General features: G+C 36.8%; 1 protein-coding gene across 4 annotated transcripts; it reads right to left on the bottom strand.

The window, feature by feature from the left end:
* Positions 1-932: 932 nt before the first annotated feature.
* On the bottom strand, positions 933-22,702 carry LOC127741442 (uncharacterized). Of its 4 annotated transcripts, none has more exons than XR_008002532.1 (3): positions 22,044-22,702; positions 21,726-21,919; positions 933-1,589 (listed from the first exon to the last, which is right to left on the bottom strand). XR_008002532.1 is itself a non-coding variant. In XM_052253843.1 (2 exons), exons 1-2 carry the CDS (start codon positions 22,453-22,455, stop codon positions 21,849-21,851), a joined length of 483 nt encoding a protein of 160 aa, XP_052109803.1. In that variant the 5' UTR covers positions 22,456-22,702; the 3' UTR covers positions 21,566-21,848. The 4 variants fall into 4 exon arrangements, 1 of the variants encoding a protein (XP_052109803.1); XR_008002531.1 differs by lacking the exon at positions 933-1,589 and adding an exon at positions 7,365-7,989; XR_008002533.1 differs by lacking the exon at positions 933-1,589 and having other exon boundaries at positions 21,566-21,919; positions 22,024-22,702.
* Between the last annotated feature and the right edge of the window lie 1,379 nt (positions 22,703-24,081).

The following is a 24,081-nucleotide window of genomic DNA, read 5'->3' as shown; positions in this document are numbered from 1 at the left end:
CAAGGAACTAAAATCCAGGCCTAAGCGGCTTAATCAAGCTGTCCCTAATCATGTGCTTATGGCATGCAGGTTGGTGGACGAAATTGTGATCATAAAAAATGGCTCCAAAGACTTGGTGCTCTCAAACATAAATCACACTTTGTCACAACTCCGCACAACTAACCACCAAGTGTATTGGGTCGTCCAAGTAATACCTTACGTGAGTAAGGGTCGATCCCACAGAGATTGTTGGTATGAAGCAAGCTATGGTCACCTTGTAAATTTCAGTCAGGCGGATTCAAATTAATAGTGGTTTTCGGAAAATATAAAGAGATACTTAATTAAATAATAAAGGATAGAAATACTTATGTAAATTCATTAGTGGGAATTTCAGATAGGTGTATGGAGATACTGTCTTCCTTCTGAATCTCTGCTTTCCTACTGCTTCCATCCAATCTTTGTCACTCCTTTCTATGGCAAGCTGTATGTAGGGCATCACCATTATCAATGGCTACATCCCATCCTCTCAGTGAAAAAGGTCCAAATGCTATGTCACGGCACGGCTAATCATCTATCGGCACGGCTAACCTTGCGTTTGTCATCACGCCTAACAATCGCGAGTTTGAAGCTCGTCACAGTCATTCAATCCCAGAATCCTACTCGGAATACCACAGACAAGGTTTAGACTTTCCGGATTCTCATGAATGCCGCCATCAATTCTAGCTTATACCACGAAGACTCTGATCTCACGGAATGGAAGGCTCGGTTGTCAGGCGAGGGGCAACCATGTATCGTGCATCAGGAATCCAAGAGATACGCACTCTAGCTCTCGCTTGTAGAACGGAGTGGTTATTAGGCACGCGTTCATAAGGATGGATGATGATGAGTGTCACGGATCATCACATCTATCAGGTTGAAGTACGAATAGCATCTTAGAACAGGAATAAATCGAATTGAATAGAAAGTAATAGTAATTGCATTAAAACTTGAGGTACAGCAAAGCTCCACACCCTTAATCTATGGTGTGTAAAAACTCCACCGTTGAAAATACATAAGTGATGAAGGTCCAGGCATGGCCGAATGGCCAGCCCCCAAAACATGATCACAGGATCAAAAATACAATCCAGGATGAAAATACAATAGTAAAATGTCCTATTTATAATAAACTAGCTACTTAGGGTTTACAAAAGTAAGTAATTGATGTAGAAATCCACTTCCGGGGCCCACTTGGTGTGTGCTTCGGCTGAGCTTGAATGTTACACATGCAGAGGCTTTTATTGGAGTTAAACACCAAGTTGTAACGTGTTTCTGGCGTTCAACTCTGGTTCATGACGTGTTTCTGGCATTTGACTCCAGAATGTAGCATGGAACTGGCGTTGAGCGCCAATTTACGTCGACAAATCTCAAATAAAGTATGGACTATTATATATTTCTGGAAATCTCTGGATGCCTACTTTCCAACACCGTTAAGAGCGCGCCATTTGGAGTTTTGTAGCTCCATAAAATCCATTTCGAGTGCAGGTAGGTCAAATTCCAACAGCATCAGCAGTCCTTTGTCAGCCTTCTTATCAGAGTTTTGCTCAGGTCCCTCAATTTCAGCCAGAAAATACCTGAAATCACAGAAAAATACACAAACTCATAGTAAAGTCCAGAAATGTGAATTTAACATAAAAACTAATGAAAATATCCATAAAAGTAGTTGGATCATACTAAAAACTACCTAAAAACAAAGCCAAAAAGCGTATAAATTATCCGCTCATCACAACACCAAACTTAAATTGTTGCTTGTCCCCAAGCAACTGAAAATCAAATAGGATAAAAAGTAGAGAATATACTATAAATTCCAAAATATCAATGAATATTAATTCTAATTAGATGAGCAGGACTTGTAGCTTTTTATTTCTGAACAGTTTTTGCATCTCACTTCATCCTTTGAAGTTTAGAATGATTGGCTTCTCTAGGAACTTAGAACTTCGGATAGTGTTATTGACTTTCCTAGTTAAGTATGTTGATTCTTGAACAAAGCTACTTATGAGTCTTGGCCGTGGCCCTAAGCACTTTGTTTTCCAGTCCTGGATTTATTTCCTTGGGCCCTCCTATCCATTGATGCTCAAAGCCTTGGATCCTTTTTACCCTTACCTTTTGGTTTTAATGGCTATTGGCTTTTTCTGCTTGCTTTTTCTTTTTCTTTCTATTTTTTTTTCGCCACCTTCTTTTTCGCATGCCTTTTACTTTTTCACTGCTTTTTCTTTCTTCAAGAATCAATTTTATGATTTTCAGATCATCAATAACATTTCTCTTATTCATAATTCTTTCAAGAGCCAATAATTTTAACATTCATAAACAACAAGATCAAAAATATGCATTGTTCAAGCATTCATTCAGAGAACAAAAAGTATTGTCACCACATCAATATAATTAAACTAAATTCAAGGATAAATTCGAAATGCATGTACTTCTTGTTCTTTTGAATTAGAAACATTTTTCATTTAAGAGAGGTGAAGGATTAATGGAATTATTCATAGCTTTAAGACATAGTTAGTAACTACTAATGATCATGAAGTAGAGACACAAAACATAGATAAACATATAACATAAAAACCGAAAAGCAGAGAAAATAAGAACAAGGAATGAGTTCACCTTAGTGAGGGTGGCGCCTTCTTGAAGGACCAATGGTGCTCTTTGAGCTCCTCTATATTTCTTCCTTGCTTCTGTTGTATGATCCGTAGTGATTTTGGTGCTCCTATCCTTATTTGCTCCCAATAATTGTGTGGAGGAAAATTTATTCCCTGAGGTATCTCAGGGATCTCTTGATTTGCAGTCAAATGTTCTACCACTGAGCTATAGACCCTTTAGATGAATCTCTCTATCTCCTATGACTCGGAGGTGGAAGCTTTTGTCTTCCCTTTCCTCTTTCTAGAGGTTTCTCTGGCCTTAGGTGCCATCAATAGTTATGGAAAAACAAAAAGCTATGCTTTTACCACACCAAACTTAAGATGTTGCTCACCCTCGAGCAAGAAGAAAGAATGGAAGAAGATATGGAGGAGAGGGAGAGATGTGTATGTTTCGGCCATATGGGTGGGATTGGGTGGGGAAGAGATGGATGGATGTGAGTGGTGAAGGGGTGATGGGGAAGAGAGATTGAGGTGATTGGTGAAGAAGAGAGAAGGTGAGTTGAGGTGGGTGGAGATCCTGTGGGGTCCACAGATCCTGAGGTGATCCTGTAGGGTCCACAGATCCTGGGGTGTCAAGGATTTATATCCCTGCACCCATTAGGCATGTATCATGCCTTAGCATACAATTCTGGCGTTTAAACGCCGAAGTGATGCTCATTTTGGGCGTTCAATGCCCAATTGCAGCATGTTTCTGGCGTTGAACGCCAGTTCCATGCTTCCTCCTAGCGTTCAGTGCCAGCTTTCCTCAGGGCATATTCCTGGCGTTCAAACGCCAGGATGTTGCTTGTTTCTGGCATTTAACGCCAGATCCTTCCTCTAGGGTGTGATTTTTCTTCTACTGTTTTTGATTCTGTTTTTAATTTTTGTATTTTTTTCGTGACTCCACATGATCATGAACCTAATAAAACATAAAATAATAGTAAAATAAAAAAATAAAATTAGATAAATAAAAATTGGGTTACCTCCCAACAAGCGCTTCTTTAATGTCACTAGCTTGACAATGGCTCTCATGGAGCCTCATAGATGTTTAGAGCATGATGAGGGCCTCCCAACACCAAACTTAGAGTTTGAATGTAGGGGCTTCTCAACACCATACTTAGAGTTTGGTTGTGGCCTCCCAACACCAAACTTAGAGTTTGATTGTGGGGGCTTTGTTTGAATCAGTATTGAGAGAAGCTTACTGTGCCTCTTTTCCATGTTTACAGAAGAACACCCTTGGGTCTTAAACACAAGGTAGTCCCCATTCAATTGAAGGACTAGCTCTCCTCTGTCAACATCAATCACAGCTCCTGCTGTGGCTAGGAAAGGTCTCATTATTCACGAAATTCCTATCAGAAGTGTACATGAATTGGTTATTTGCAACCATGTCAATAAGTTCTTGAGCTTCTCCCGGAGTTTTCTTTAGGTGAATGGATCCTCCTGCAGAATGGTCCAATGACATTTTAGAAAACTCAGATAGACCATAATAGAATATATCTAATATGGTCATTCTGAAAACATGTCAGAAGGACACTTTTTGGTCATTTGCTTGTATCTTTCCCAAGCTTCATATAGGGATTCACCATCTTTTTACTTGAAGGTCTGAACATCCACTCTAAGCTTGCTTAGCTTTTGAGGAGGAAAGAATTTAGCCAAGAAGGCCGTGACCAGCTTATCCCAGGAGTCCAGGCTATCCTTAAGTTATGAATCCAACCATGTTCTAGCTCTGTCTCTTACAGCAAAAGGGAAAAGCATGAGCCTGTAGACTTCAGGATCTACTCCATTAGTCTTAACAGTCTCACAGATCTGCAAGAACTCAATTAAGAACTGGTAGGGATCTTCTGATGGAAGTCCATGAAACTTGCAGTTCTGTTGCATTAGAGCAACTAGTTGAGGTTTCAGCTCAAAATTATTTGCTCCAATGGCAGGAATTGAGATGCTTCTTCCATCAAACTTGGAAGTAGGTGTAGTATAATCACTAAGCATCCTCCTTGCATTATTGTTGTTGGGTTCGGCTGCCATCTCCTTTTCTTGTTCAAAAATTTCAGCAAGGTTGTCTCTGGATTGTTGTAATTTAGCTTCTCTTAGTTTCCTCTTCGGAGTCCTTTCAGGTTTTGGATCAGCTTCAACAAGAATGCCTTTTTCCTTGTTCCTGCTCATATGAAAGAGAAGAGAACAAGAAAAGAAGAGAAGATGAATCCTCTATGTCAAAGTGAAGAGGTTCTTTATTGTTAGTAGAAGAAGAAAGGGAATAAAGAAAGGAAAATCCAAACAGAAGGGTGAAGATAGGGGTAGTGATTTGAGATGAAGAGAGGTGAAGAGAATTGTTAGTAAATAATTAAATAAATAGAAGAAGATGAGAGGGAGAAATTTTCGGAATTAAATTTTGAAAAGGAGTTAAATGATTTTCGAAAATAAAGATAAGAAATAAAATTAAAATTAAAATTTTAAAACAATTAATTAATTAAAAAGAATTTTGAAAAAGGGGAATTTAAAACAATTAAAGAGAATTTTTGAAAAAGAGAGAGGTATTTTCGAAAATTAGAGAGGGAAAGGTAGTTAGGTGGTTTTGAAAAAGATAAGAAACAAACAAAAAGTCAAATAGTTAGTTGAAAAAGATATTAAAATCAAAATTTAAAAAGATAAGAAGATAGGAGTTTAGATAAGATATTTTGAAATCAAATTTTTGAAAAAGATATAATTTAAAAAGATATGATAAAAAGATATGATTAAAAAGATATGGTTGAAAAAGATATTTTGAAAAAGATTTGATTTTTAAAATTAAAATTAATTACTTGACTAACAAGAAACTAAAAGATAAGATTCTAGAATTTAAAGATTGAACCTTTCTTAACAAGAAAGTAACAAACTTCAAATTTTTGAATCAATCACATTAATTGTTAGTAAAGCTTCAATTTTTTTTTTTTTGAAATAAAGATAAGAAAAAGATTTTTAAAATTCAATTTAAAAAATTTTCGAAAAAAAAATAAAAAAATGAAAAAAATTTGATTTTTGAAAAAGTTTTGAAAATATAAGATTTTTAAAATTGAAAATTTGACTTGACTTACAAGAAACAACTAATTTTAAAAATTTTTGACTAAGTCAACTCAAATTTTTGAAATTATGGGCAAATTAAGGAAAAGATATTTTTTTTGATTTTTTTGAATTTTTAATGATGAAAGAGAAAAACAACTAAAATGACTCACAACATGAAAATTATGAATCAAAACACATGATGCATGCAAGAACACTATGAATGTCAAGATGAACACCAAGAACACTTTGAAGATCATGATGAACATCAAGAACATATTTTTGAAAATTTTTTGATGCAAAGAAAACATGCAAGACACCAAAATTAGAAATCTTTAATGCTTAGACACTATGAATGCAAAAATGCACATGAAAAACAATAAACAACACAAAACAAGAAAATTTAAAGATCAAACAAGAAGACTTACCAAGAACAACTTGAAGATCATGAAGAACACTATGAATGTATGAATTTTCGAAAAATGCAAGAAATATATTTTTAAAACATGCAATTGACACCAAACTTAAAAATTGACTCAAGACTCAAACAAGAATCACAAAATATTTTTTATTTTTATGATTTTATTATTTTTTTGTATTTTTATTTTTTTTCGAAAATATTCTTTAGGAAAACGAAAAGGAGAAAAAAAATTTTGAAAGATTTTTTTTATTTTGAAAATTTTTTGAAATTAAAACAAAAAGAAAATTACCTGATCTGAGCAACAAGATGAACCGTTAGTTGTCCACACTCGAACAATCCCCGGCAACGGCGCCAAAAGCTTGGTGGACGAAATTGTGATCATCAACAATGCCTCCAAAGACTTGGTGCTCTCAAACATAAATCACACTTTGTCACAACTCCGCACAACTAACCAGCAAGTGTACTGGGTCGTCCAAGTAATACCTTACGTGAGTAAGGGTCAATCCTAGAGAGATTGTTGGTATGAAACAAGCTATGGTCACCTTATAAATCTTAGTCAAGCAAATTCAAATTGATAGTGGTCTTCGGAAAATATAAAGAGATACTTAATTAAATAATAAAGGATAGAAATACTTATGTAAATTCATTAGTGGGAATTTCAGATAGGTGTATGGAGATGCTGTGTTCCTTCTGAATCTCTGCTTTCCTACTGCTTTCATCCAATCTTTGTCACTCCTTTCTATGGCAAGCTGTATGTAGGGCATCACCATTGTCAATAGCTACATCTCATCCTCTCAGTGAAAAAGGTCCAAATGCTCTGTCACGATATAGCTAATCATCTGTCGGTTCTCGATCATGTTGGAATAGAATCCCTTGATTCTTTTGCGTTTGTCATCACGCCCAACAATCGCGAGTTTGAAGCTCGTCACAGTCATTCAATCCCAGAATCCTACTCGGAATACCACAAACAAGGTTTAGACTTTCCGGATTCTCATGAATGCCGCCATCAATTCTAGCTTATACCACGAAGACTCTGATCTCACGGAATGGAAGGCTCAGTTGTCAGGCAAGGGGCAACCATGTATCGTGCATCAGGAATCCAAGAGATACGCACTCTAGCTCTTGCTTGTAGAACGGAGTGGTTGTCAGGCACGCGTTCATAAGGATGGATGATGATGAGTGTCACGGATCATCACATCCATCAGGTTGAAGTACGAATGGCATCTTAGAATAGGAATAAATTGAATTGAATAGAAAGTAATAGTAATTGCATTAAAACTTGAGGTACAGCAGAGCTCCACACACTTAATCTATGGTATGTAGAAACTCCACCGTTGAAAATACATAAGTGATGAAGGTCCAGGCATGGCCGAATGGCCAGCCCCCAAAACGTGATCACAGGATCAAAAATACAATCCGGGATGAAAATACAATAGTAAATATCCTATTTATAATAAACTAGCTACTTAGGGTTTACAGAAGTAAGTAATTGATGCAGAAATCCACTTTCGGGGCCCACTTGGTGTGTGCTTGGGCTGAGCTTGAATGTTACACGTGCAGAGGCTTTTATTGGAGTTGAACACCAAGTTGTAACGTGTTTCTGGTGTTCAACTCTGGTTCGTGACGTGTTTCTGGCGTTTGACTCCAGAATGCAGTATGGAACTGGCGTTGAGTGTCCATTTACGTCGTCAAATCTCGAATAAAGTATGGACTATTATATATTGCTGGAAAGCTCTGGATGTCTACTTTCAAAAGCCGTTGAGAGCGCACCATTTGGAGTTCTGTATCTCCAGAAAATTCATTTCGAGTGCAGGGAGGTCAGATTCCAACAGCATCAGCAGTCCTTTGTCAGCCTTCTTATCAGAGTTTTGCTCAGGTCCCTCAATTTCAGCCAGAAAATACCTGAAATCACAGAAAAATACACAAACTCATAGTAAAGTCCAGAAATTTGAATTTAACATAAAAACTAAAGAAAATATCCCTAAACGTAGTTAGATCATACTAAAAACTACCTAAAAACAAAGCCAAAAAGCGTATAAATTATCCGCTCATCACAGGTCCAAGTGAAAAGCTTGAGACTGAGTGGTTAAAGAGCTCTGGACACCTCTAACTGGGGACTTTAGCAAAGCTGAGTCACAATCTGAAAAGGTTCACCCAGTCATGTGTCTGTGGCATTTATCTATCCGGTGGTAATACTGGAAAACAAAATGCTTAGGGCCACGGCCAAGACTCATAAAAGTAGCTGTTTTAAAGAATCAACATACTTAACTAGGAGAATCAATAACACTATTGAAATTCTAAATTCCCATAGATGCCAATCATTCTAAACTTCAAAGGATAAAGTGAGATGCCAAAACTATTCAGAAGCAAAAAGCTACAAGTCCCGCTCATCTAATTAGAACTAATATTCATTGATATTCTGATTTTTATAGTATGTTCTCTTCTTTTTATCCTATTTAATTTTCAGTTGCTTGGGGACAAGCAACAATTTAAGTTTGGTGTTGTGACGAGTGGATAATTTATACGCTTTTTAGCATTGTTTTTAGGTAGTTTTTAGTAGGATCTAGCTACTTTTAGGGATATTTTCATTAGTTTTTATGCTAAATTAACATTTCTGGACTTCACTATGAGTTTGTGTGGTTTTTTTGTGATTTCAGGTAATTTCTAGCTGAAATTGAGGGATCTGAGCAAAACTCTGATAAAAGTCTAACAAAGGACTGCTGATGCTGTTGGATTCTGACATTTTTGCACTCGAAATGGATTTTCTGGAGCTACAGAACTTTAAATGGCGCACTGTCAACAGCTTTTGAAAGTAGACATTCAGAGCTTTCCAGTAATATATAATAGTCTATACTTTATTCGTGATTAGACAACGCAAACTGGTGCTCAACGCCAGTTCCACGTTACATTCTGGAGTCAAACGCCAAAAACACGTCACGAACCAGAGTTGAACGCCAAAAACACATTACAACTTGGCGTTCAACTCCAAAAGAAGCCTCTGCCCGTGTAAAGCTCAAGCTCAGCCCAAACACACACCAAGTGGGCCCTGGAAGTGGATTTCTGCATCAATTACTTATTTCTGTAAACCCTAGTAGCTAGTTTACTATAAATAGAACTTTTTACTATTGTACTACAACAGAAAGGGGTATCTGGATTTTACATCTTTGATCACATTTGGGGGCTGGCCATTCGGCCATGCCCGGACCACTATCACTTATGTATTTTCAACGGTGGAGTTTCTACACACCATAGATTAAGGGTGTGGAACTCTGCTGTACCTAGAGTTTTAATACAATTACTACTATTTTCTATTCAATTCAGTTTATTCCTATTCTAAGATATTTGTTGCACTTCACCATGATAAATGTGATGATCCGTGACTGATAAACCTCGTTTTGACGGTTTATCTTGTATTGATTTTAAGAGATTTTAATACCTTTTACCCACATTTATTCAATGAATTAGCATAGTTTTGTGATTGTCTCCTTATTTGTACTTATATGTGAAAACATGATTTCTAGACCTTAAAGTAGCTAAATTCAATTCACCTTTGATTCCACTAGATGCCTTTATATGTTTGTTAGTGATTTCAGATTGGAAAGACTAGGAATGGATCAAAGGAGTGAAGAGGAAAGCATGAAAAGTGGAGAAATCATGAAAAGTCAAAGAAGTTGAATTCGCCCATGGACGCGCGCACGCACCTGGCGCTTGCGCGCATCTTGCGAATCACCCCATGGACGCGTACGCGTGCTGTGCGCGTACGTGTCGGTGCCGGTTTATGATTTTTTAATGAAAACGTGACCAACGAACTCTCAAGGATTGTGGGGCCCAATTGCAACCAACTTTGGCACCATAAATGCTATTTAAAGCCAAGGATTGAAGAGCAAAGGGGAGAACACACACATTAGTTCATTTTCACTCATTAGGATTAGTTTAGAAGTAGTTTCTAGAGAGAGAAGCTCTCTCTTCTCTCTAGAATTAGGATTAGGATTAGGTTTAGTTCTTAGATCTAGGTTTTAATCTTTGCTTTCTTCTACTTCTACCTTTCAATTCCTTGTTGTTACATTCATCTTCCTCTATTCTTTTGTTGTAATTTCCTTTATGTTGTTCTTATACTTTGTTGTAGATCTAGTATTGTTCCTTCTACATTCTTCCAATTTAATAAGAGGTAATTCATAATAAGTATGTCTTCTTTACTTTTCTATTGTTGATCTCTTGTTTTTGTAGTTGTAGATTCCTTTAATTCTTGCATTTAATAATGTTTACCTCTATTGCCTTTTATGTGTTTGTTGAAATGTCTCTTCTAGTTACTGGTTAGATTTTGTTCCTCTTGGCTTTGGCTGCGGAAAAATAGCTCGGTGCCAGGATGATAAAAAGCTTAAGACCTCTCTTATTACTTTTTCAATATGAAAAAGTAATAAGAATTCAAAATGAAAAAGGTCGTCTTATTCAAAACCCCAATTATGAAATCCCTTCTCGCCCACTTCACACCTCGGAACGCACCGTTCTTATAGAGAGAGAGGTGTACGATTGAATCAAATAAGCCCTTTTGGAATAAATATTCAGCTACTTGTGAACCTTCGGGTATTGTCGTATTCAACGTTTGTTCAATTACTCTTTTACCCGCAAATGCAATGTAAGCATCGGGTTCGGCAATAATGATATCGCCCAACATGCCGAAACTGGCGGTCACCCCACCAGTAGTAGGAGATGTAAGGATGGATACATAGAATAACCTTTTATTTTTTTGATACTCATATAAAGCAGAAGATATTTTAGTCATTTGCATCAAGCTCAGACTTCCTCCGGATGCACATACTAGAATAAGAGGTAAAAGTTGATTGCCAGCATGTTCGACCAAACGGGCTCTTGAGTTATCTAATCCCTTTGTTGATTGATAATTAGAAGTTGCTAATTGATTTGAATGCCTCTAAAGCTAGTCTTTCCTTTAGGAGTTGATTAGGACTTGAGGAATCAAATTGATTCATCCACTTGACTTTCCTCCATGGTTAGAGGTTAACTAAGTGGGAGTAATGGACAATTTGTTATCACAATTGAGGAGGATAACTAGGATAGGACTTCTAGTACTCATATCTTGCCAAGAGCTTTGTTAGTTGTTAGTTTATTTCCTTAACCTTTTATATTTCTTGTCTAAAATCTCAAAAACCCCAAAATAACTCACAACCAATAACAAGACACTTTATTATAATTCATAGGGAGAACGACCCGAGGTTCCAATACTTCGGTTTATAAATTTAGGGGTTTGTTTTAGTGATAAACAACTTTTTGTATGAAAAGATTATTGTTTGGTTTAGGAACTATACTTGCAACAAAAATTCATTTGTGAATTTCTAAACCATCAAAAATCCAATCATCAAAATGGCTCCGTTGCCGGAGAATTGCAATGGTGTTGTGTTATTGGTTATTGTATATATGTGAATATTGTGAATATGCTTGCTTTTTGCTTCTTTGTTAGTTTTTAGCTTGTTCTCTTTATTTGTTACTATTTTTTGGTTTTGCCATTTCTTGCTATCATGAATTCTCACTTTGGGTATGAGTGTGATTACAACTATGTTGTAGGTGATGAGAACTTCAATGAGAATGTGTATCAAGGATGGGACACTCAAAGGTGGGAGGAACCATATGCATATGATCAATCTTCATGGCAACAACCTCCACCAATGCACTATGAAGAAGAGCCATTTTTTGATGCATATCAATCCAATGGCTATGGTGAATTACCTTGTGACTTTTAAGAACCACCACCATATGCCTATGAACCATATCCTCAACATAACTTTCAACCATACTCGCAAGCCTCTCTTCACCAACCACCTTCATATGACCCTAATCCATATCCATCCTACCAACAACCATATGAGCCATATGAACCACATATAGAGCCACCACAATTCCAACATCAACATTTTCAAGAGCCACCTCCTCCACATTATTACCAAGATGAACCACCCCCAATATATGAAAATTTTCAACCACAAGATGAATTCTACCTTCCACCACAACCTCACATGGAAGAATATTCATGTCCATCGATCCAAGACCCATATGATCCCTATCATGATATCCAAGCGGAACAAGAGTCAAGGGATCGTCTCAAGGAAGCATTGGATCAATTTCAAGCAACCATAGAGTGTGTTTTGCAATAAGTGGAAAGAGTTGAGAATATTGAACCACCACAACTCTACCAAGAAGAACCATCTTCCTACTGTGAACCCTTCCCCCAAAATGATGAATCCTTCCATCCACCCCAACCTCCAATGGATGACATCCTTGGTGTTCTTGTTCAAGGGCAAGAAGAGATGAAAAGGGATGTGCAAAATTTCATGGCCGCCTTGGATGTGGTAACAAATCAGTTAGCCTCCTAATGCTTGAACACTCAAGAAACTCCCATGGCTACATGTGGAGAATCAAATGAAAAACATAGCATGAAGGAGCGATTGGAAACTCCGGTGGGAAATGAAGGAAGTTGCTTTATATTGGAACAATTGGAGAAAGCTTTAATTATTGAAGACAAGGAAGAAGTGGTAGAAGACTTAGGAGATGCGGAGCCTCCAAGGGAACATAGAGTTGAAGAAAACCCCTCCAAGATGATTGACATTGATGCTAGGGAGGAAAGTGCACACATTCCAAGGCATATTCCATATGAAGACTTGGATGGAATAGAGCAAGAATTGAGTTCCCTTGGTGATGAAGATCAAGCATCAAGTCCTAGTGGTGGAGAATCCTTTGAACTTGAAGAACCTTCTCCCGGTGAATTTGAAAATGTTGTGGAGGTAAACTTCTTTCACCCTCCCAATTATAGTTTGATTAAGGGAAAAGGTTTAGATAGTATTAATGAACAAAGGATTGAATTAGAGAAATCTTGTGAAGAGGTGGAAGTCCTTAGAAATAGAAGGATGGGAGTGGAATACGCTTTGTCAAGACCGTTGGAAGCATCTTTGCCTAGGTTACCATCTACCCCTTCACTTGAGTGGGTAAAATTCATTTCTATTAGCTTTATTGTCCCATTTGAGTATGGCTTGCTTGAAACGAATGGTCAACTTAGGATGCTTTGTGGGATGAAGCGTAAGCGAAAGATGTTTCGTGGTTAGCGTTGCAAATCAAGGCTCATTTTGGTTGATACTTCAAGAGTTGAATACAAAGGTGGGAATAGTGCTCAAATAGATGGGTCTAGAAGGATTGTTGGGCACTTCATAGAGAATTCATCTTGTTCACCACCCAGATGGACTAATAATGATGATCAACCTCAAGACGGGTGTGAAAATAAAGTGTGGGATCCTAGATTACAAGAAGAGGATCAACATTGGGAGCCCATGGGTTGTGAAGAACTCCACCAAAGCTTGGAGATATTGATCTTAAATGATGGAACTTATTGGAAGTCCAAGTATTGGTGGAAGTTCCAAGATGAGTACAAGCACAAGCCACCTTGAGAAGAGCTCCCAATAAGTCCAACTTAAGGACAATAAACAAAAGTGCTAGGTGGGAGACACCCCACCATGGTAAAATCTTTTCATTTTCTCTTTTGTACATATTGGTAGAATTTGTTTAATTTCATGTTCTGTTTAGATAGTTGAGTTTAATTGGTAGTTTAGTATGTTAAATAAGGGTTTCTGGTGTTTTGGTAGCTGTTTGGAGGTTTCGAATGCTTAGATTGGTGCAAAAAAACATAGCAAAACTTTTTGAAAAACAGAGCACCATCCACGCGTACGCGCACTTCAAGCATTCTCGACCACTTACGCGCACGCGTACATGGCGCGAGCGCGTAGATGAAGAAGTTCCACTCCCAGCCAACAAACCCGGGAGTTAGGCCTTCACTGTGCGAATGTTGAGCCCCATGCCCAACACCATTCGCGCATACGTGCACCTGGCGCGTACGTGCCCATCATGCTACATTCGCAATGCACGCGCAAGGGCACATGCCACGCGCGCATCGATTAGGCCACCTGCACCCCTGGTACTTTTACCAGAGAGTTGTGCCAACTCTGGGCCAACATTGAGCCGCCGGCCTGACTAGCCACCCATGCAGACGCGCACTGTACGCGTCCGCGCCTCCCTCTCTATTCCACCATCCGTGCGCGCGCCATGCGTGCGTGCGCGTGGATGCCCTTTCTTCCATCCATTTCTTTTCTTCTCCTCTTTCCATTTCTTTTCCTTCTCCTTTCTTTTTCCCTCCTCCTACCCCTCATCCAACACTTCCAAACACCATTGATAACCATTTATTTTAGTTAGTTATTAATTAGTTAGTGAGTCCATTAGTTAGTTAGTTAGTTGCTTAGCCAGTTTTAGTTTAATTTTCATTTAGTTTTCTCTTTTTCATTGTAAGTGTTGGATTGTTATTCTTACTTACCATTAATTGCTGCTGAGTATTAAAATGGGATGTTTTCTTAACATCATTATGTTTATAATCTTTGTTGGATTCTATGATTGAGGTTATATTTTGCTACTTGGTTTTGAGTTTTTCATGCTTACCTTTTGAAAATACCAAGTGATGAGAATTGCCATCGAGTTTGTAACTCTTCTTGAATTGCATGATTTGGCCACCATGTAATTTGAATCCTTCTCCTCGATTAGGCAACCTCTTGATGGATGATGTTGTGCATTTACCTTAATGCATTATATTGCATCCATATATGTTTGACTTGAATGCTTTCATGCTTCTTTAATGCTTGTTTTACCTTACAAGTTTACTTAAAGCATCTCAAGCACACTAGGATAAGTGAAGTGCATGCTTCTTTTGTGACATAGCTTTTTATGCTAATGTGTGTTCTAAAAACCGCGCAATTTAGAACTCGCACACACACTTATTTGTCATTCATGTCACACTAATTCACTCACTCAATTCTAGTAATTTACCTCATTCCAACAATGTATACTTCCTTGCTTTTACATCTTCTCATCTTATGGTGTTATATTTTTGTTTTTTTTATGATGGATGCACCACAAGCAATAACGGAAGCAAGACTAAGCACACGCAGCATCGGTTGATCTACCAGTTGAAGGTAGCAATCCGGAGAGTCGCCGTACCTCCTTGCTCATCTTTGAGTGCACCGAGGACGGTGCAACTTTTTAAGTGTGGGGAGGTCGTCTGACCGGTCGGCGATTTTGGGTGACAAAATTCTAATCCCAACACTTTTGCATTTCATTTTAGGGTTTTAGGATTTTTCTTGCATCTTCTTAATTTTGCATATATATGTAATAAGCTTAGTCAAAATAATGAAATTTTTCGAGAAAGTTATCTATAGGGCATCAATTGCTTTGAGTGAAAAACCTTTTCATTAAACTTGCTTGAATTATATATATTGTGGATCATGTTTTGAGCTAAGAACACAAGCAAGTGAGATTTGAGCCTAATGGTGTGGTTACATCTTATAACCACTTATTTTTCCTTCTTGTGTGCATTATTCTCTTTCTATGATTGTAATATTTGAATTGTTTGATTCTTTATATCCATTATTTTGTATATTCATGCATTTATATGATTGAGGCCATCATTTCATTTAACTCACTTACCCAAATAGCCTTACCTTTCATCTTCCATTGTTAGCCAATTTGAGCCTACGCTTAACCCACTTGTTCTTTAATTTAGCACATTACAAGCCTTAAAGCGAAAAACAATAAAAGTCCTTATTTGGATCTTTGATTAGCTTAGGCTAGTGTGTGTGAGTATCATTCAAGTGTGAAAATCTTGGAACATTGGGTGAATAAAAGGGTAATTTTGTATTATTATTGAAACTATTGGGAATCGGATATATGCTCATGTATTGATCAAATATAAAACCTTATGCATTGATACTCTTGTGTATAGAAAGATAAAAATGAGAAAAACAAAAGAAAAAAAAAGAAAAAAAACAATATGGGAAAAAAATATAGAAAAAGAAAGAAAAAGAAGAAAAAGAAAGAAATAAAAAGGGGATAAAATGCCCCAAAGCAAAGTGTAGCTCAATAAAATCAATGCATAAGTGTTGTGAAATGAAAAGGGATGCATGAGTATGTGAAAAAGTGAGAAAAATGGGTAGCTAGGTTAGAACTTAATTGTATAGGATGTCATAGGTTAGGTGGGAAGTCTAAAGCTTATCAAAGATTCAAATTTCAAGCTCACTTAACCAAATATGCATCCTACCTTGACCCTAGCCCCATTACAACCTAAAGAAAAGACCTCATGATACTTGTATGCATGCATGGAATAAATGTTGATTGTTAGATGGAAAACAAATCTAGGAAAGCATGATTAGGAGAGAATTGAGAGAACCAACCCTAAACACTTGAGCGAATAGAGTGCAAACACTACCGGTGAGGGTTCGATTGCTCAACTACATGTTTCCACCCATAATGTCACTTTTCATGCAAGTTTGTAAAAATATTTAATAGCTCAATTCAATTGTGGTTTGGCATGGTTGTTAATACCTTTTGCCCTTGTGCTTATATATGTATTCTTGGGAATTGATTTATTTTGACCAAGCAATTGCATTCATCTAGATAGTTGCATATAGATAGACTGCATTTAGTTAGTTTCCATTGAATAAACGCCATACCCTTACTTCATTCTTGGTTTAAGCATGAGGACATGCTTGGTTTAAGTGTGGGGAGGTTGATAAACCCCGTTTTGACGGTTTATCGTGTCTTGATTTTAAGAGATTTTAATACCTTTTACCCACATTTATTCAATGAATTAGCATAGTTTTGTGATTGTCTCCTTATTTGTGCTTAGATGTGAAAACATGCTTTCTAGACCTTAAAGTAGCTAAATTCAATTCACGTTTGATTCCACTAGATGCCTTGATATGTTTGTTAGTGATTTCAGATTGGAAAGGCTAGGAATGGATCAAAGGAGTGAAGAAGAAAGCATGAAAAGTGGAGAAATCATGAAAAGTCAAAGAAGTTGAATTTGCCCATGGACGCGCGCACGCACCTGGCGCTTGCGCGCACCTTGCGAATCACCCCATGGACGCGTACGCGTGCTGTGCGCGTACGTGTCGGTGCCGGTTTATGATTTTTTAATGAAAACGTGACCAACGAACTCTCAAGGATTGTGGGGCCCAATTGCAACCAACTTTGGCACCAAAAATGCTATTTAAAGCCAAGGATTAAAGAGCAAAGGGGAGAACACACACATTAGTTCATTTTCACTCATTAGGATTAGTTTAGAAGTAGTTTCTAGAGAGAGAAGCTCTCACTTCTCCCTAGGATTAGGATTAAGATTAGGTTTAGTTCTTAGATCTAGGTTACTTCTACCTTTCAATTCCTTGTTGTTACATTCATCTTCCTCTATTCTTTTGTTGTAATTTCCTTTATGTTGTTCTTATACGTTGTTGTAGATCTAGTATTGTTCCTTCTACATTCTTCCAATTTAATAAAAGGTAATTCATAATAAGTATGTCTTCTTTACTTTTCTATTGTTGATCTCTTGTTTTTGTAGTTGTAGATTCCTTTAATTCTTGCATTTAATAATGTTTACCTCTATTGCCTTTTATATGTTTGTTGAAATGTCTCTTCTAGTTATTGGTTAGATTTTGTTCCTCTTGGCTTTAGTAGAGTGATTAGTGACTCTTGAGTTATCTAATCCCTTTGTTGATTGATAATTAGAAGTTGCTAATTGATTTGAATGCCTCTAAAGCTAGTCTTTCCTTTAGGAGTTGATTAGGACTTGAGGAATCAAATTGATTCATCCACTTGACTTTCCTCCATGGTTAGAGGTTAACTAAGTGGGAGTAATAGACAATTTGTTATCACAATTGAGGAGGATAACTAGGATAGGACTTCTAGTACTCATATCTTGCCAAGAGCTTTGTTAGTTGTTAGTTTATTTCCTTTGCCATTTATATTTCTTATCTAAAATCTCAAAAACCCCAAAATAACTCACAACCAATAACAAGACACTTTATTGTAATTCCTAGGGAGAATGACCCGAGGTTCCAATACTTCGGTTTATAAATTTAGGGGTTTGTTTTAGTGACAAACAACTTTTTGTATGAAAAGATTATTGTTTGGTTTAGGAACTATACTTGCAACGAGAATTCATTTGTGAATTTCTAAACCATCAAAAATCCAATCATCAGTGACACTCATCATCATTCTCACCTATGAACGCGTGACTGACAACCACCTCTGTTCTACTTTAAACCGAGCGCATATCTCTTGGATTCCTTAATCAGAATATTCGTGGTACAAGCTAGAATTGATGGCGGCATTCATGAGAATCCGAAAAGTCTAAACCTTGTCTGTGGTATTCTGAGTAGGATTCAGGGACTGAATGACTATGACGAGCTTCAAACTCGCGATTGTTGGGCGTGATGACAAACGCAAAAGAATCAATGGATTCTATTCCGACATGATCGAGAACCGACAGATGATTAGCCGTGCTGTGACAGCATTTGGACCATTTTCACTGAGACGATGGGATGTAGCCATTGACAACGGTGATGCCCTACATACAGCTTGCCTTGGAAAGGAGTAAGAAGGATTGAAGGAAAGCAGTAGGAAAGCAGAGATCCAACAGGAACAAAGCATCTCCATACACTTATATGAAATTCTCACCAATGATTTTCATAAGTATTTCTATCTTTATTTTCTGTTTATTTATTATTATTATTCGAAAACTCCATAACCATTTATTATCCGCCTAACTGTGATTTACAAGATGACCATATCTTGATTCATATCAACAATCTCCGTGGGATCGACCCTTACTCACGTAAGGTTTATTACTTGGACGACCCAGTGCACTTGCTAGTTAGTTGTGCGAAGTTGTGAAGAAAGTGCTGAATTAGTATATGCGCATACCAAGTTCAATGCGATTATTAGATATCACAATTTCGTGCACCAAGAACAAACCACACGTTCTTAGTAGGAAATGGGAATGCCGCAAAAGTAATGATTAACATGCAAATAATTAACTTTGCTTAATAAACCATCTTTGTCAAACCCCTTTGATATACTTTTTAATCTTACTTTAGATAAATAATTATTTTCTTTAAATTTCTAAACCCAAAACAGATCTCAATCGCAAAACTTGGCATATTAAATATCTTTCAGCCACATAATTGATTCTCAGTCATAACAACAGATATTAATCATCTCTATCCATTCACAAACTACTAGCACAAGAAACTCAATTCAACACACAAATAAATCACAATAAGACAAACAACACAATCACAAAGAAGTAATACAGGCAAACACAACCAAATGTAAATGCACAACCAATATGATGCATGTCTGTCCTAAGCAGGCCATGAGCTCACGTGTCGGTTTACACCCTGCAACCCGACATTACCTACGAACAAGTCCCAGATATGGCTTCCCTTTGTGTCCTTAGTGCATATGTGTCGGTGGTAAAAATACCACTCCTTCATGACTATCGGCAGTCGGCGCAAAGCCCGACCCCATAATATACGCACAAGGGGAAACAGTGATCCTCAGTTCGTGGGCGTCCCCGAGATCATTTCACAAACAAAACAGAGATCTTCAGTTCGTGGGTTATTCCCCGAGATCAATACACAATAGCATAGCGATCTTCAGTTCGTGGGTTATACCCGAGATTAACATACAGCAATTCATGGGTTATTCCCGTAATCAATGATTATCAGTCCGTGGGTTTTTTCCGCATATAAAACAAATTACAATTTATAGGTTTCCCCGAGATCAATAATCATTCAGTTCGTGGGTACTTCCCGAACTTAACCAATTATCAGTTTCACACTCTCGTTCAATAACTCTTTATCATATTACTGTTTTCTCTTTTCTTTACTCTGCTCTGATTATTGTCTTCTCTTTGTCTCTTTATTCTGCTCTAATTATTCTCTCCTCTTTGTCCTTTTACATTTTTCCTTTAACCTTTTTCTTAATTCCCCTCAGGCATTCGCTCATTAAAATCTTAACCATTAAATCATTTCATCATTTCTACTTTAACAATCTTAATTCAAAACTAACTTTAAAACTATTTTTTTTTGTTTAACCCTCTTCAAAAGACTTAAGTAAATCATATATTTTAAATTCACTAAATGCTTTTTGAAATATAACCCTCTCATTAAAATTAATCAAATAAAACTCTTCCAAGTTTACTAACTTCTCAAAAACTCAAAAATCATCTCTCTCTTTACTATTCAAATTCAAATATTATAAATTAATCAAATTTCTAAAATGTAATCCTTTATTTCAAGCTTAAAACATAATTCTTTTCATATTGAATCAATCTTAAAACGTAGTTTCTTTCTTAAATAATTTAATTTTTGAAACATAAACCTTTCTTTATTAAATCGAAATTAAAATAGAATAATTCTTATCTTCACTAAATAAAACTTAAATAATCATTTTCCAAATCTAAATCTTCTAAAATAACCTCTCAAATAAAACCTCAGATTTTCCAAAATTCCGACAGCACCTCCCCTAAAACTCGGACTTAGCCACCCTTGCGGGTTTCTCTCTTTCTCAAAAAATCTCCAGTTCTTTTATCAGCAGTTATCACAACAACAGAATCTCAATAATCATCTCATCATAAATCAGTTTGAAAACCAACATCCTAACATTAATTAAAATTAGAGTTTCCATAAACTATTCTTTAAAAGTAAACCAGTCCAGCTTCAAGAATTCATAACTAATATCCAAAACATCAACTTTTCATATTTCTAGTTATTTTTAAAGTTATTTAGTTATTAGCAAAGTTACCATTTCATTCTAAAGATCATATTCTAAGAAAATAGTTCAGTGGTCAACCTTCAATTCTTTAGCCATCCTCAAAATCAACTCTAATTATACTTAAATCAACAATAATACCTAACTTGGCATAATCGACTAAAATCGGAATTTCCAGCAATTCTAAAATAATCAGAAAACCCATAACAATCACAGCCTCAAATCAAAGTAAATCTCATCAGTTAATTACTCACGACAACGAAGCCATTCAATATCATAGCCATAACCTAAACTCAGTTCACATCCGCATCCAGCTTCAATTATAACTCAGAATAATCACCACAACTAACTTTTCTCAAATACATTTCATTCAATAATTAACCCATCATATTTTAATTTAACAAGTAACATTAAATAAATCACCACTTGCAGCCACACTTCAACCAGTTCCATCCCGTCACAAGTCCATTTCACAGCCATTCCAATATATTAAAATTCCAATTCAATATCAAATAATTCAAAATAACTTATTCAAGATCAGAATCTCAGCCAACCCATCACAAAAATCAGTAATTCAAAATACAATTCACAACCAGATTTCAGCCAATTCAGCAATATCCCATAAGATTAGAATTTCCAACAAATCCATCAAAATTAGAAAACGAATATCAATTACAACTTCAAACACTCACAACCACAAAACCCAAAGACATTCACAACAACAATCCAAACTCAATTCATCAATTATCCATACGACAGCTCTTCAATAATTAACTCGGCATACTTCAATAAAATATACTAAATTAATCATTAATCACAACAGCATCTAAATTCATTCACAGCTCAGAATAATCATAACAACTAACTAATTTCAAATGCATTTCAAGTCATTCATGTCAATTAAGAAATTCTTAACCATTGTTAACCATTTGCACTTATTCAAATAACTTGGGGGCATTCTAAATTAAAAACGTTAAATCCCTTACCTCAATGTCACATTAACAACGCAATTAAACCAAACAGCAGCCTCGGTGACATTTTTTCCTATGAGTTCCCTTCCTCTGGCAACAACACAACAGCTCGGAACCTACGTAGCAACATCAGAATCGTCAAGGGCAGCTCCAAAATTGGCTCCTAGCGACTCCAATGACAGTATCCACAGCGGCAAAGACTCCAATAACTATGAAAATCACAAGCAGAGGCAAAACAGAGGACAACAATGAGTAGGGACAAGGACGAATTACATCAGAATCAAAACAGCAACTTTGGCATTTCAACTAGTACCAGCGGTGGACTTTACTCACGGCAGTGGCGACGAAGGACACAAACGATGGCACTGGAACGACGGCGGCGGAACCCTCGCGGTGGTGGCCGTGGATCGATGGCGACAGCAGCGTGGAATACAGCTCCTCTTCTCGGCAGTGACCAGAGAAGCACAAACGGAGCTCCATCGTGACTCTCTACTTTGGACGGCGACGCACAGCAGTGAGACCCGGCGGTGGCGGCGCTATGGCTCAGCAACGGTGGCACGAACGGCAACGCGAACTGCTCGCCTTCCACCTCGCGCCACTCCACCTCTGTCTCCGTCAAACCCAATGTCGTTCTCCTCTGCTCCTTCGAGCTCGATGGCAAGGGACCCACGGCGGCGCGGCGGGTCGCGCTCCTCCAGCATCGTGCCTTCTCCCTCCTCCTCTCAGTGACAGCGGCGCGACTCATGGTTCCATGGACGGTGGAGACAAGGCCTTCAGCAGCAGCGATCCTGGGTTCAGCAACTGCACTCTCTGTTGATCTCTTTCTCCCTCAGACGTGGCAACGACAGCGACGGCAGCACCCAACCCGCCGGCGTCGTCCTCTTCTCCTTCTTCGTCTCTTGTCCGTGTGTGAGTTTGAGTGGGGCCGAGTGTATTACACTGAAGAGGGTGAAAGAGGGGTAAGGGTGCGGCTGAGGCAAAAGGGTTTAGGGTCAGGGTTCTCAATTAATTTGAGAATTAGGGTTAGAAATTAGGGATTTTATAAAAGAATATGAATGGATTTGAATAGATATTTTGATAAAATTGAAAAATAAAGTAATTTTAAAATCAAATATACTCTATTAAAAATATTTAAAAACATTATTTATCAATATATTGCTAAATTCAATCAATTATTTTTAATTTAAATTAAAAAATAAATATATTAATCACATTTTTATAAAATATAGTTTAAACTTAATTTTAATTATTCAAATTAAAGGATATAACTTTTCTTTATTTTTCTATCTCCAAAACTTTAATTTCGATTTATAAAATAACTAATTATAATAAAAATTGTACACAAATATTAATTGACTTAAATTTAAAATATTTATAAATATCAATCTAATCATTTCTAATAAAATAATTTCTGAGAGTTCGAATTAATAACATAACTCATTCAAAATAGAATTTATTTAAATTAAATTATACAATTCTTCTTATTTTTCAATTATCAAAATTATAATTTCAATTATACCAAATATCTAATAAAAATTATATAAAAAATTCTAATTAATTTAAACTCCAATTATGATGAAATTCCATTTAATTACCTTTAGTAAAATAATTTTCTTAAAATAAAATTATCATCAAATAAAATAAATCATAAATAGCTAATTATTTAATTTTCAAAAACTAGGGTTGTTACATCAGCAAACCAAGGCGCTTGTTGAACTTGGAAAAGGTGTTCATTTGGGAATTTTTCACTCATTGGTTGGGATATATCCTGATTAGCCTTTTGTGGAACTCTTGACAAATGATCTGCCACCTGATTCTCGCTCCCCTTCCTATCTCACATTTCAATGTCAAATTCTTGTAGTAGCAGCACCCATCTGATGAGTCTATGCTTTGCATCTTGTTTAGACATAAAGTACTTGAGAACAGCATGATCAGTATACACTATAACTTTTGAACCAATCAAGTATTGTCTAAACTTATCAAATGCATATACAATAGCCAGTAGCTCTTTCTCTGTGGTTGTGTAATTCTTTTGTGCCTCATTGAGCACCTTACTGGCATAGTATATGACATGATGCAACTTGTCTTTCTTTTGTCCCAATACAGTACCAATTGCAACATCACTCGCATCACACATAAGCTCATAGGGGAGTTCCTATTCTGGAGGTGTGATGATTGGTGCTGTAGTGTGTTTTCTTTTTAAAGTTTCAAAGGCATGCTTGCAGTTGTCATCACAAATGAAAGGATTTTCAACCAGTAGCAAACTGCTCAATGGTATGGCTATTTTTGAAAAATTTTTGATAAATCTTCTGTAAAACCCAGCATGCCTGAGAAAACTTCTCATTGCTTTTACATTGATAGGTACAGGGAG

This window comes from Arachis duranensis, chromosome 9 (assembly GCF_000817695.3).
Source record: "Arachis duranensis cultivar V14167 chromosome 9, aradu.V14167.gnm2.J7QH, whole genome shotgun sequence".
In the NCBI taxonomy this organism is placed as follows: domain Eukaryota; kingdom Viridiplantae; phylum Streptophyta; class Magnoliopsida; order Fabales; family Fabaceae; genus Arachis; species Arachis duranensis.
The sequence above is the reverse complement of the archived record's forward strand: the minus strand, read 5'-3'. Positions and strand labels throughout refer to the sequence as shown.